A 14115-nucleotide genomic window follows, 5' to 3' on the forward strand; every position below is an offset into this window, starting at 1 on the left:
AATTTAGGTCCCGATACCATCATATGGGGACAGCGGGACAGATTGGTGCTAAAAGGTTTCCGTTACATCTCCTGCGTTACCTTTATAACGAATGGGAATTTCTACAAAAGTAGGTGAAAAGTTTTGTCTACTTTTGTAGGAATAAAGGGATAATTAATAGACCCCTATATAAGTTTCTATGCACTGATTTTAACACCTATATGGACACAGAATCAAATTTCATTATTGAATCAGTTATTTTTAATTTTGGTACATATCAATTACTGATAGTTTGTTGTAATTCTGCAGGTTTGCCTGAATAAACACAAAGCTGTCTCAGCACATCAGATTTTTTTTTTATTCAAGTGTACCACATTTAGGTGCACCAACATTTGTACTCTGTCCTTCTATTTACCAACGCTAGGGGCTAGGTGCCCCAAATATGAGCAGGCAGCACCTAAGTGCAGAAATAGGACACAGCAGTGAGCAATCCCACTTACAAAGAGTGCTGTTACGATGTTATAGAGCAGGATGGAAGTGTCCTGTTGAGGATCAAAGGGGGAGATGTATCAAACTTTCCAGAAAGATGTAGTGAAGCGAAAAGTGGAGCCGTTGCCCATATCATTTATCTAGCACATACTATGAAATGACAATTTGAAGCTGATTGGTTGCTATTGACAACTCTTCCTCTTTATCGCTCTCCAAGGCTTGATACATCTCAACCAGTGTGAGAACAATGAATTAAGCAATGTCACTATGAACACTAGGCCACCAAGAGCCAGTTATACCAATGGTAACTTTTCTGACATCCGCTGCTTAAAACAAAAATATAAAGTTGCATGGATCACTAGGCAAACATGGTTAGCTGACAGTTTAGGCTGTATGGGCACACCATACCGGTGCTCAGATCTCATAATGTGACCTGATCTCCTCTACAATGGTAACTTGTGTGGCTTCTTGTTTGACAAAGGACTACTTGTGCAAAATACAATGCTGCCAACCAGTGATTTATAGTGTGGCCAACCAATCAACTTCTAACTGTCACTTTACAGGTTGTTTTTGAAAACTGGCAGTTAGAAGCCAATTAGTTGGTACGTTATCTCTCTCCAGTTTATCTCTCTCCAAGGTTTGATACATCTCCAGTGCATTATCCTGACACTGTACAAACCTCAGTATAAAAATCCTGGCTGCGCAGGAACTCAGGACAAAATTAATTCTTACCATCATTAAAGTCCCTCCCCAGCTCATGGTTCGGGCAGCGCTTTACAACCTCTGTTACGTGTTCAGCTTTTTTATAGACTGGCATGGCCCGAATGACCGTGCCCGGCGGAGGTGGGCTGGATAATTTGATTTGGATGGGACACGTTTTGGCAATCTGGCAGTAGAGCTTCTTCAGCAGTGGAGAATACTAAAAGAGAGAGTGGACAGTCAGGAATCACAGGACACAAGTAAGAAAACTAGAGCATGGTCATTAGAACAAAATTAAATAATAACTACACAAGGTGAGTCAGACTTTACGTGAGAGGATGGTCGAGCTGGTGGTGATGAACGTTGGCTTAACAGCCAAAGAATTGACTAAATACGGAGCAATTTCTGTCAACTTATAATGTAACTTTTATGGTGAAGGAAGAGTGGGGAATGAATCCCTATCCCTCCCCAACCCCACCGCCCACAGGTATCTATACAAACGGTCACGCCATACCTCTAACACCAAATGGGAGATGCCAGGAAGGGGGAGGAGTCTGTTTCTTGAATACATACACACACAGTAGTTGCCTTTTACAAAACATAGATACAATGTTTTCTGTTCTACAAAGCACATTATTGAGAATGCAAGAACTATAGAGTAACCAATGAACTTATTGTGTTATGTCCTAATGTGTTTATTTTTTATTTTAATCAAAACTAAACATTACTTGTTATCCCTAAATATGAACCTTTATAAGGGAATTTAATCCCGAACATGTCCGTACTAAGGAATCAGCATTGTTCATTTAATTACCTCTCTATGAATAGGATGAGTCTTTATTTAATCCAAAAGTCGTGTTTACATCTTTTTGAGTCATACAAAGCACAACCTTCTCTATTATGATTGCACATTGTACAGCGAACGCTGAAAAAATGTATATAAATCATATATTATATTGCATTAAAGATTTTCATTGGCAGGTTAGGACAGGTAATATGCCTTAAAAATGATCCCAAAAAAATTCACCTGGAGCAGATTAAAGCCCTGGCTCATAGCTTAGATCTGCCAGGACAAGTTACTGGATGCTAATGATGCATTAAGACACAAAAAAGGGGCATAAATAGCGATAATTTAATATTTTAAAGTGGATTAATAGAGAAAATGGAAATTTTACTATGTGGCTTCTGTATAATTTTTTTTAACCTTTATTTATTTTTTTATATATGCTTCACGACCATAAGCAGGGCTATATATTGGGCAAGCCAGATGCCTAGCTAGGGTAGGACCCTTTAAGGGGGCACTCACATTGCCTCTAAGCACAGATCTAATTAGACATGAGACAATGTTTTGCATGTGCTCTACTATTTTGAGATCTCAATCGGTTAACAGTCATTGCCTGTAAAATTCCAAAGTGCCAGGAGGGCACCGTGCTTGGCAGATTATTCGCATGGGAGGCAATAAGGGGTTCAACCACTTTTTAGACAACCGTACAACTTGTAATCCATTGCTGGCCCATCTTTCCTCTTGGAAACCCCAATTGTAATTAGCTGCCAGCTGATTGGTCAAAATGGTATCCGCATGGAAGATCTACAGTAATTAGATCGACAGTCAATAGGTCAACACCAGATGGTTGGCATGCAATAGGACGACATAGTCAAAAGGTTGACTGAAAAATAGTCGACGGTGCGGAAGGTTGGCAGGGTAAAAAGGTCACATAAATGGTTGACATGTCTTTATGGGGTTTTTTTAAGGTTAGTATTAGGCACTTGGGGGGAGGGTTAGGCTGCTGGAGGAGATGGTTAGGCACTAGGGTTAGGCTGCTGGAGGAGATGGTTAGGGTTAGGCACTAGGGTTAGGCTGGAGGAGATGGTTAGGGTCAGGCACTAGGGGGAGGGTTAGGCTGCAGGAGGAGATGATTAGGGTTAGGCACTATGGGGAGGGTTAGGGTTAGGTTGCTGGAGGAGATAGTTAGGGTTAGGCACTAGGGTTAGGCTGCTGGAGGAGATGGTTAGGGTTAGGCACTAGGGTTAGGCTGCAGGAGATGGTTAGGGTTAGGCACTAGGGTTAGGCTGCTGGAGAAGATGGTTAGGGTTAGGCACTAGGGTTAGGCTGGAGGAGATGGTTAGGCACTAGGGTTAGGCTGCTGGAGGAGATGGTTAGGGTTAGGCACTAGGGTTAGGCTGCTGGAGGAGATGGTTAGGGTCAGGCACTAGGGTTAGGCTGGAGGAGATGGTTAGGGTCAGGCACTAGGGGGAGGGTTAGGCTGCAGGAGGAGATGATTAGGGTTAGGCACTATGGGGAGGGTTAGGGTTAGGCTGCCGGAGGAAATGGTTAGGGTTAGGCACTAGGGTTAGGCTGCTGGAGGAGATGGTTAGGGTTAGGCACTAGGGTTAGGCTGCTGGAGGAGATGGTTAGGGTTAGGCACTAGGGTTAGGCTGCTGGAGGAGATGGTTAGGGTCAGGCACTAGGGGGAGGGTTAGGCTGCAGGAGGAGATGATTAGGGTTAGGCACTATGGGGAGGGTTAGGGTTAGGCTGCCGGAGGAAATGGTTAGGGTTAGGTACTAGGGGGAGGGTTAGGCAACAATTTTTGTATTGACCATTTGTCAACCTTTTAACCCTGTCGACCTTCTACACTGTTGAACATTTTTCAGTTGACCCGTTGTCCTTGTTGACCTTTTGACAATGTCGACATATTACCTGTCAGCCATCTTGTCTCGACCTTCTGACTGTTGATCTCCCATCCGGATCAGCTGGCAGCTAATTGCAATTGACTGTCAAACTAATTCGATACATTATACCACATCCATTGAAAATGCTTGTCCAATCTGCAACCACGCATAGTATATACTCACAAAGTTGGGAGATTAAACACCCACATAGGGATCACATGCTGACCAAAGAGCAGGGGCGTATCAATATGTGAGAGTGTCCAGAACCATAGAACCAGTTTCAATTATGTTATTTTACAACCTGGAAATAGTTCTGCAAGTTGAGCTTCGTCGGGGAAAATAGAGTAAAATAAGTTACATCCCTTTTATTCTTGAGCCAGTGAAAAATAAATCTATTACCCAGGAATTTTTTTTCTCTATGAATGAACAAATGGGTTCCAATATCTGACATACTTCTAAGCTTATTGTAATGCAGAGACACACAAAAATACTCAAGATACAAGTGACGTTATTCACTCACCATCTAGGTGTTTGCTTTCCCATCAGATATATCTTTGTAATGATGATAATGGAGGTAATATCTTTGGTCAATAACCACATTCAAAAGGTATGGCACTGCCAAACTTCATTTTAGTGTGAAGATGGGTGCAGTTCCCCTCGTAACCTTTTACAGTTTGGGGCGCTGTTGATGATAGAGCTGAAAATTGTTCCATTACTACATGTATAGCAGCAACTGAGGTCTCATGAGTCACCTATTAATTTCTGTGGAATTACACTGCAAGGTCAGAGTTACTAAGCATCGCACAGACTCAGTGACTGGGGCGAGACATAACTGTTGGGCAGGACTTTCACACAGACACAGCGGACCCCCGCCAGCTTAAACACAGGTCGAAACTGATGTTATAGCGATGGTGGCATTTTAAAGAGTACATATTGGAAATAGTACGTTTTTATGTTTCTAAAAAAGCTAGTGATAGGCAACGAGTGGTGGGTGTGTATAGAGAGAGAACACTGTGCTTTTCAGGCCATACTGAGATAAAGGCATCGTGCCCCCAATAGTCCTATAATCTATAATATAACCAACCTAAATGTCAGTCTAGCAGTTGCTCAGTAGATCATAGCTCCGGCCCCCTTGCATTCAGTTGGGTCTATGTACTAAGCCTTGGAGAGAGATAAAGTACCAACCAATTAGGTCCTGTCATGTTACAGGCTGTATTTGAAAAGTGACAGTTAGGAGCTGATTCATTGGTACTTAATCGCTGTCCACTTTATCTCTCTCCAAGGCTTAGTACATAGACCCCAGTAAAGAAAAGCCCTGAACCCTGTCCCCTAGCCCAGCTCACATGCACTGAAGCCTTCTGGACAGAGCACTGAGTCAAATGGAGGTCTGTACCCAGCTGTCAGCATCTAGGGACAGGCTCCCCCAAACCCCAGGATGCCGGTCACTGCATGTGCCAACCATCAGAGATTAATCATACCCTAGGCAAATAGCCCTGGAATCAAGTTGTACAAATACAGTGGTGGGCACACAACCCTTCAAATACCAACAATTATATTCTCCCCACCCCACAATCACCACAGACATCCTCCCAGTCATCTCTCCCAATGCAGACACAGGGCCTACACAAAGACCCCAAACACCACCCACATATCAAACCCACCCAGTAACAGGAGCGGGCACCCCAAATTTTACACACCCATGTTTTGCCATTAATTATATTTAAATGCTTCCTGTCAGTTCACTGAATTTTTAGGGGGAGATGTATCAAGCCTATGGAGAGTGATACAGAGGAGACGTTGCCAAAAGCAACCAATCAGCTTCTAACTATCATTTCATAGGCTGTGCTAGATAAATGGACAATTAGAAGCTGATTGGTTGCTTTTGGTAACTTCTCCACTTTATCACACTCCATGACTTGCTAGATCTCTCCACCAGAGAGTGGTGACAGAGGGATGGGGGGGAGGGAGACAGGGAAAGAGGCGAAGAGAGGTAAAATGGTGGGTGTGGCAAAGGGAGAGAAACATGGTATAAGTGAGGGGGAGAAAGAAAGAGACAGAGGGAAAAAGGGGGAGACAGGAGGGAAGGGAAAGACAGATAAAAGACCAGTAACACCGGGCACACAGGCTAGTACCTCTGCAAATGACGGGCCGATAATACTAGTATAAATATTTAAGCACTGCAATTCCAGTTTGGTTTGTAAATAGTCCTTGGTGTGCAGGACGCTTGCAGCATAATTATCCCCGAATTTCAGTTCGCAGGTAAAGGTATGCCTTTTGTACTGCCTTACCTGTTTTTGTTACACAGAATTAACCACCAATTCTCAATGTTCCATTTAATGAATCTCCTTTCTAACTGCGAAGACTCCCTGTACTTGTAATAGGAGCTAATTGATGGAATAATGGAGTATTGGTCTTTGCAAACTGACCTCAGGCTTTGATCATAACAGCAAAGATTTACAGTGATCTCTCTGCCATAATGAGACAATGTTTGAGGTTTGCTGCCTGGTGTTATTATTGCAGACTTTCAGCTATTATAAGCTGTTACACCTTCTACAAATGACTGCTTCAGTATAAAGAACAAATCAATATTTCACAAATGAAAAATAGCGACAGTACATAAACACAGGTAAGATAGTAATTAAAATGCAAAATACAAATTGCAGCAACAAGCAGTCATTTACAAGCAAAGGTTTAAAACAGATGTTTGCAGAAACTTAATATTTAATGCTAACCCTTCCGCAGCAACTACTTGGTAAGGTGGGTTTACATTACAGGACCATAGATTCAACCATGGAGGTAAAATACTGTTCGTTGCTCAGCCTTAGGGGTCAATCCAGTTAGGTGCAAATTGCGAGTAGCGAGTTTGTTTAATGAAACTCGACGACTTCGCATGAATGTACGCACCTGAGAATTCTCCAACCCAATTCAAAATGCCTATTCGCAGTATTCGCAGCGGAGGTTTGCGAATTGACTGGCAAATACGATGTGAGAGAAATGCATGAAAAAGTGGGGAAAGCATCCTGGACCTCCCAAAATTTATAATTTTGTTACCAGCACAATATATAATGCTGTTTGTGGACATAAGGAAAGTATTAAAGGTTTTTAGATGGTGTCAAGTGGTTGAATTGTGTTTTTTAAAAAAAAAAACTGCAAAAAAAGAAATTATTAAAAAAAAGCCAACTTTTCTTTCAATCTCAAACGAATTAAACAAAAACTGCAAAAAAAAAAAAAAAAAAGGAGGAAAAAAAGCTGATTTTGGAAAACTTTGAGGGCACTTTGAAAAATAAAATAAAAATTATAAAATGATAAAAAAAAAGCAATTATTTTTCAATTTAAAAAAATCTTGTAATTATACTAAACTAACGGAAAAAAATTTGATTTTGGGGTAATCTGCGGTAATTTTTTTTACTCCCAAAAAATTACATTGGAAACTTCCAATTGCCTAATTAGTCATTAGAGGGGTGTCCAAGGGGTTCAGCACGGTGTCCTGACATTTTAACATTAAAATAAAGATTTTTCTTTCCATCTCTCACCCTCAGGGAGGTGCGAATGGAAAAATGCGAATTCACTCTGACTGCTTCAGTGCAAGTTACTAACTGGATTGCAAAATGAATTCACTATGCGAATTCGAAGAGAAAACAGCAACTTGCACCTCGCAATTTGCACCTAATTGGATTGACCCCTTAAACTGATCTTTCCATGTAACTGGGTCACACCACATTACAAACAGCTCTTATCTATACCCACATCTTGTCCTAAAATGGGAGACGACACAGGGTGAAAAGCTAACCCTATAGTCAGCTAAGATACTGTGAGATCACGGACCTTACCCTAGTTTATCAATCAACCCATCCAAACAGAGCACATCTGCAGGGGAAGTATAATATCCTGTCAATCAGTCTCTATATCAGTTAGAGCAGAATTTCCCAAACTCCGCCATTACAGTCCAGGTTTTAAGGATATCCATGATTAAGCACAGGTCACTTATTTAGTATCTCAGTCAATTTGATTTAACCATCTGGTTTCAAGCAAGGATATCCTTAAAACCTGGACTGTAATGGCAACGTTTGTGAAACTCTGTGTTAGAGCATAAGGTCTCAAACTCGGTCCTCAAGAACCCAAACAGTGCATGTTTTCCAGGTCTCCACTTGTGGATTTTTTAAAATGTGTCAGTGAGGTTGGGTGGGGGGGGGGACTGAACGTATTATGTACATATTTAGTTAAATACTAACACTTCAGTTATTTCATGTATTATATTTATCTCAGTATGCACCTCCTTTGACATATAAGATTGTCAAACAGTGACTTTATAGCTCTGTAACTCTTGGTTTGAGGAGGTGTGATGGGGACGGACGGACATCTCCTTTAAGGAAAGTATTAGAACTGGAGGTATCAGAGAGTGTTTTTGCTTATAGTGCCCAGTTTCAAGTGCTGAACATTTGTACAAATGCCAGGAAGAGCTGCCCATAAAGTGGATCTGTCACTCGGTGCAGAAACATTAAGAGAAAAGCCATACGGCAATATATATTTAGTACTACACATAATGCCCTGAATTTTATTAGTGCATTCATTCTGCTTAGAACAAGCACAGTGCCTGTAATCACCAAATGCCCAGAGCAAGGAACTAGCATTGTACCTATTGTCGAAGCTGGATAATTGGCTGAGACAAGATCAGTTTAAAATTGAATCGCAGCGACGTCATCCTGCGACTGGCCGCAAGACTCCATCTTGGAAATGAGATCGCAAGACGCCATTTTGCGAATGGCCGCCAAAGTGCCATTTTAGATAAACTCACACTTAAGTACATATGGCGATATCACTATTAGCACCATGCGATTGCATCTTTCACCATTTCTCATACACACATAAATCCGCACAATTGCGCTGTTAACTAATCGCACATTAGCGATTGCATAAGATCCTGTATGAAAACACTGTTTATTAGCTTCATGCGCATGCATCTGCCCCAAGTTAACTAGCGTCTTTATATCAAACCGCAAATACTTACACATTACATATTCACATAAAAGGTTTAATAAGCTTTAAGGTATAAGATTCAAGTTTGTTCATTTATTACAATTGCTGTGAAATAAAGGTTATTTGGTAACTAAGGCTTAATACATGATAAGTACGTCATGTCTGGTATTATACTGATCTGTATTCTTTCAACAGCATTCCGGTATCATCGGTGTGAAGATCGCAACATGCATTCTCAACTTATGAACCAAAGAGATTTAAAGCAGCAAAATGTATTTTCTGTGAATGTTTGCATGTGGCAGGAAACCAGAGACCCCCAGTTGTTAGAGGCTGGGTTGTGTCTATTTGAACCAACTTGTTAGATTCCTTGTAACATATGCACTCTCCCTTATGACCAATGGTATTAGCAACAAACTTCTCTATTGTGTTGTCTATTTCTGGGAGGTATAAATATGTGTGCTCTAACCCTGGGTTGTTAGTTTTCTTGCTGAATGCTGATTGACGGGGGTTTCTTGCTGATGCCTACATCTGGTCCAGAAGCGCTGCATATGTATACTGTACTTGGGTCTGTATAATTCCTTTGCGCTAAATTGTACACAGATCATAGCGTGTAACTGACTGTACTTTTACTTGAATAATACTTTGTGCTTTGGAACCACATGTTCTAGGTCTGGAGTCTTTATTTACTGTATCATTGCGTACACAAAATAGCGTCATCCTTAGAAGGTATAGGCAGGAGTGTATAGAGGTTCAAATATAGATTCCTTACTATAATCACCAAATGCCCAAAGCCAGGAACTAGCATTATACCTATAATCACCAAATGCCCAGAGCCAGGAACTAGCAGTGTACCTATAATCACCAAATGCCCAGAGCCAGGAACTAGCACTGTACTTATAATCACCAAATGCCCAGAGCCAGGAACTAGCACTGTACTTATAATCACCAAATGCCCAGAGTCAGGAACTAGCACTGTACCTATAATCACCAAATGCCCAGAGCCAGGAACTAGCACTGTACCTATAATCACCAAATGCCCAGAGCAAGAAACTAGCACTGTACTTATAATCACTAAATGCCCAGAGCCAGAAACTAGCACTGTACCTATAATCACCAAATGCCCAAAGGCAGGAACTAGCACTGTACTTCTAATCACCAAATGCCCAGAGCAAGGAACTAGCACTGTACTTATAATCACTAAATGCCCAGAGCCAGGAAATAGCACTGTACCTATAATCACCAAATGCCCAAAGGCAGGAACTAGCACTGTACTTATAATCACCAAATGCCCAGAGCCAGGAACTATCACTGTACTTATAATCACCAAATGCCCAGAGTCAGGAACTAGCACTGTACCTTTAATCACCAAATGCCCAGAGCCAGGAACTAGCACTGTACCTATAATCACCAAATGCCCAGAGCAAGAAACTAGCACTGTACTTATAATCACTAAATGCCCAGAGCCAGAAACTAGCACTGTACCTATAATCACCAAATGCCCAAAGGCAGGAACTAGCACTGTACTTCTAATCACCAAATGCCCAGAGCAAGGAACTAGCACTGTACTTATAATCACTAAATGCCCAGAGCCAGGAAATAGCACTGTACCTATAATCACCAAATGCCCAAAGGCAGGAACTAGCACTATACTTCTAATCACCAAATGCCAAGAGCAAGGAACTAGCACTGTACTTCTAATCACCAAATGCCCAGAGCCAGGAAATAGCACAGTGCCTGTAATCACAAAATGCCCAGAGCCAGGAAATGTCACTCTATGCGTAACTAATAAATATCGAATACCAGGAACTAGCACAGTGCCTGTAATCACCAAATGCTCAAATCCAGAATTTAGTTCTGTTTGTGGTTAGAAAGCACTCGTTCTCCTGCCAGGCATCATTATGCTTAATCTGCTACTTTATACCAATTCTTTAGAGACATAAAATACTAATACTAAACACAGTACTTAGTTAACTACTAGCGACTTAAAACACATTATTCAGGAAGTACGTAAGCTGGATAAAAAGGCAAAAGATATATAATATTGCCAAACAGTGACTTTATAGCTCTTTATGGCCAACCCACTCTTGGCCGTTGTACGAAGGTTCACACTGGACATCTGTGTTTTGCCTTTTGTACCCAGATTATGTACTTTTTCCGGAATTCTATGTCTCACCAAATACTTCGGATTAGTATAGCTCACTAAGATGCATATTTTGAATAAAGTCGTATGGCATGGCAAAGTCACAAATTCTCAAATGAAGCGATTTGCAGATAGGTATCTGTGGACAACTGTATCCTCATGTGCCAATTGTACCCCATACCCTTGTACACACACACACCACTATCATCTGAAACGAGACTTCACAGTGCACGTCCTGACCTACACATGATCACAAAAGAATGCCGGGCTCAAATCGCCCCAACCATCCCCCATACTGAACTGCGGGACATGTAGCAGCTAGGGAAGCCAATCCTGCCTCGTTTCTGTAATCTTAGGATTCAGGATTGAAAAAGAATTTCAATTACCGAGACTGAATTGTGTGAACATATAATATTTTTGGGTAAAGTAGTGCCTGAAAAAAATAAAATCAATTAAAAAAAGAAATAAATACAGGTCAAAACATATGAGAATAGTAATAATAATGTGAATATAATTTATATGCAATATATATGTCTTTGAGAAACTCTGGATTATACTGTGGAGATGTCAGGACGAAACGCGTCAGACCTACAGCTCTATGGTCGCCTGAGCCCTTCTTTTGGATGATCTTTTGGGGAAAGAAACCTACGTAACCATCTATGTGCAGTAACCCCAGGGTGATTCGGAAACTGCAGAGAGAGGATATTACCGCAGTGTTTTTTGGCCTCATCGGATCCGGTAAGCTCACTGCTTATTTACTATCCTTGCAATTATTATGGTTTGTAACAAAGACGATTGCCATTGAGAATTTAATTTTTTATGGAATATTAAATAAAACCCTTTTTTCTATTTTTCAATGGAATGAATTATTGCAGGACACCGGGACTTTGATCTGGATAATTTTTTATTTTATTTATTTGGTAAAAACCGGAATCTGTGTTATTATCCTGGTGTGTTCTCTATGTTATAAGAACAGCTGCTTTTTTGACTGTATGGAATACAATATTTATGCCTATATATATATATATATATATATATATATATATATATATATATATATGGAGAAGGAGTCATTTTAAGACTTACCAGTTTGGAGTTTTGTTCTCTTGAGAGAGAGAGACTGTAGCGATCTTGTTATAAAAAGAAACATTTTGTTGTTTTTCTTGTAAATTATAAAGATAAGATACCAGATCATATTGGGGGAGACTACAAGTTTTTTTCTCAGGTATTTGAAGAGCTGAATAATCAGTCAGCAGCACTTTCATACAGCACACTGATATTGTGGATTTGAGAACTGATTGAGGCATTTGGTTGACTTGCTTGTTTTGGTGTGCAGGAGAGCAGCAGCTGAGAAGCGCAACTGAAAAGAGTCCTAAACCAAGAATAAAATCAGGTACTTATCCATCATGCAATATATCAGGGAGGCCTCTGATTGGCTAAAAATGTATTCTGCAGCAGGACAACGACCACAAACATACAGTCAATGTCATTGAAGTGATGATATGGCCCCCACAGAGCCCTGATCTCAACATCATCGAGTCTGTCTGGAGTTACATGAAGAGACAGAAGGATGTGAGCCAGCTACATCCACAGAAGATCTGTGCTTCGTTCTCCAAGATGTTTGGAACAACCTCCCTGCCGAGTTCCTTCAAAAACTATGTGCAAGTGTACCTAGAAGAATTGATACTGTTTTGAAGGCAAAAGTGGTAACACCAAATATTGATTTGATTTAGGTTTATCTTCTGTTCATTCATTTTGCATTTTGTTAATTGATAAAAATAAACTATTAACCCTTCTATTTTTTAAAGCATTTTTGCTTTGCAGCATTTTTTACACACCTGCCTACATTTGCACTGTACTATCTATCTATTTATCTATCTATCTATCTATCTATCTATCTATCTATCTATCTATACAGTATATAGCGTGGAAATGGCCTGTGTGAATGTTAGAAGAACATTTTCGTTAGGGCATACTTATGCTCGCACATACAATCTATTGCCATACGTTAGGTCTAAGATACAAAGCATTTGGGGGATTTTCTTTCTGTCCAGGTGCTTCCAGACTGACAGACTTAGTGAAAGGACCCTTTCATGTTGACATTCCCAGACAACCCTGGGCATGCCTGGGATCTGCACCTTTCCAGAAGAGGAGCTGTGTGTTATAGAGAGATCCTTGGTAAGAACTGCACTCATTATGCCATGTTGTGACACGGATAAACCTCCGCTCCACAGTCATCCTGTTGCCTGCAGGAATTACACACTACAGAGCCCAACACTGACATGTCTCTGCTGATAACATTATCAAGTCCTAACAGCTCTCAGATGCTCCGATATCACTCATAGTAACCGCACATGTGCCCTGCACACAGGCTCCGAGAGCAGACGAAATACAACATGGCACTTCTGTCTTTTGGGGATGGCCACTTTTATCCTGGGGGCAGACAGGAGCCCGTGGTACGCAGACAAAATAATTAAATGTAGGGGTGGCTTCTTTCCTTCATAGTCCTGACGTTATATAGCTGCTATAATACAATTATTATAATAGAGTCTTCTTATACTAATATACACTTTTATTTCACTGAAAGAAACAGGAGCTTATGAGTTGGCTTTAAATAAACAGATATTAGTGCAATTACTAAGCAGTTGTTAAATTCATTGTAAACTGCACAAAGCCCCTAAGATCAGGGGTAGACAGCGTTTTTTTTCTCCGGGCACCAGACATTCAATATTACAAGCCAAAAACATTTTTGGAAAGCCACAACCATTATAACATATACACAAATTTATGTCTAACATGTTAGTGGCTTCCTCATCCTTCCTATTTTGAAAGTACAGATCAGTAATGGGGACAGTGATTGTTGTGTAGGCACAAGTCAGTAATGGGAGGCAGTAATTGGTGTGTAGGTGCAGACCAGTAATAAAGGCAGTAATTGGTGTGTAGGTGCAGACCAGTAATGAGGGCAGTGATTGGTGTGTAGGTACAGGTCAGTAATGGAGGAAGTGATTGATGTGTAGGTGCAGACCAGTAATGGGGGCAGTGATTGGTGTGTAGGTACAGGTCAGTAATGGAGGCAGTGATTGGTATGTTGGTACAGGTCAGTAATGGAGGCAGTGATTGGTGTGTAGGTATAGATCAGTAATGGGGCAGTGATTGGTGT

At 40.8% G+C, this 14115-nt stretch overlaps 1 protein-coding gene across 3 annotated transcripts in view; it reads right to left on the reverse strand.

Annotated features, from left to right (window-relative positions):
• The window catches only part of TP73 (tumor protein p73), a 176951-nt gene that overhangs the window by 22980 nt on the left and 139856 nt on the right, over positions 1 to 14115 (reverse strand). For all 3 annotated transcript variants that reach the window (XM_088452595.1, XM_088452594.1, XM_088452593.1), the window contains exon 5: positions 1201 to 1387. In XM_088452595.1, coding sequence (XP_088308721.1) covers positions 1201 to 1387 — 187 coding nt within the window. The remainder of the gene's footprint in view (positions 1 to 1200; positions 1388 to 14115) is intronic.

Source organism: Taudactylus pleione, unplaced genomic scaffold (genome assembly GCF_031769625.1).
Source record: "Taudactylus pleione unplaced genomic scaffold, aTauple2 ptg000554l, whole genome shotgun sequence".
Lineage (NCBI taxonomy): Eukaryota > Metazoa > Chordata > Amphibia > Anura > Myobatrachidae > Taudactylus > Taudactylus pleione.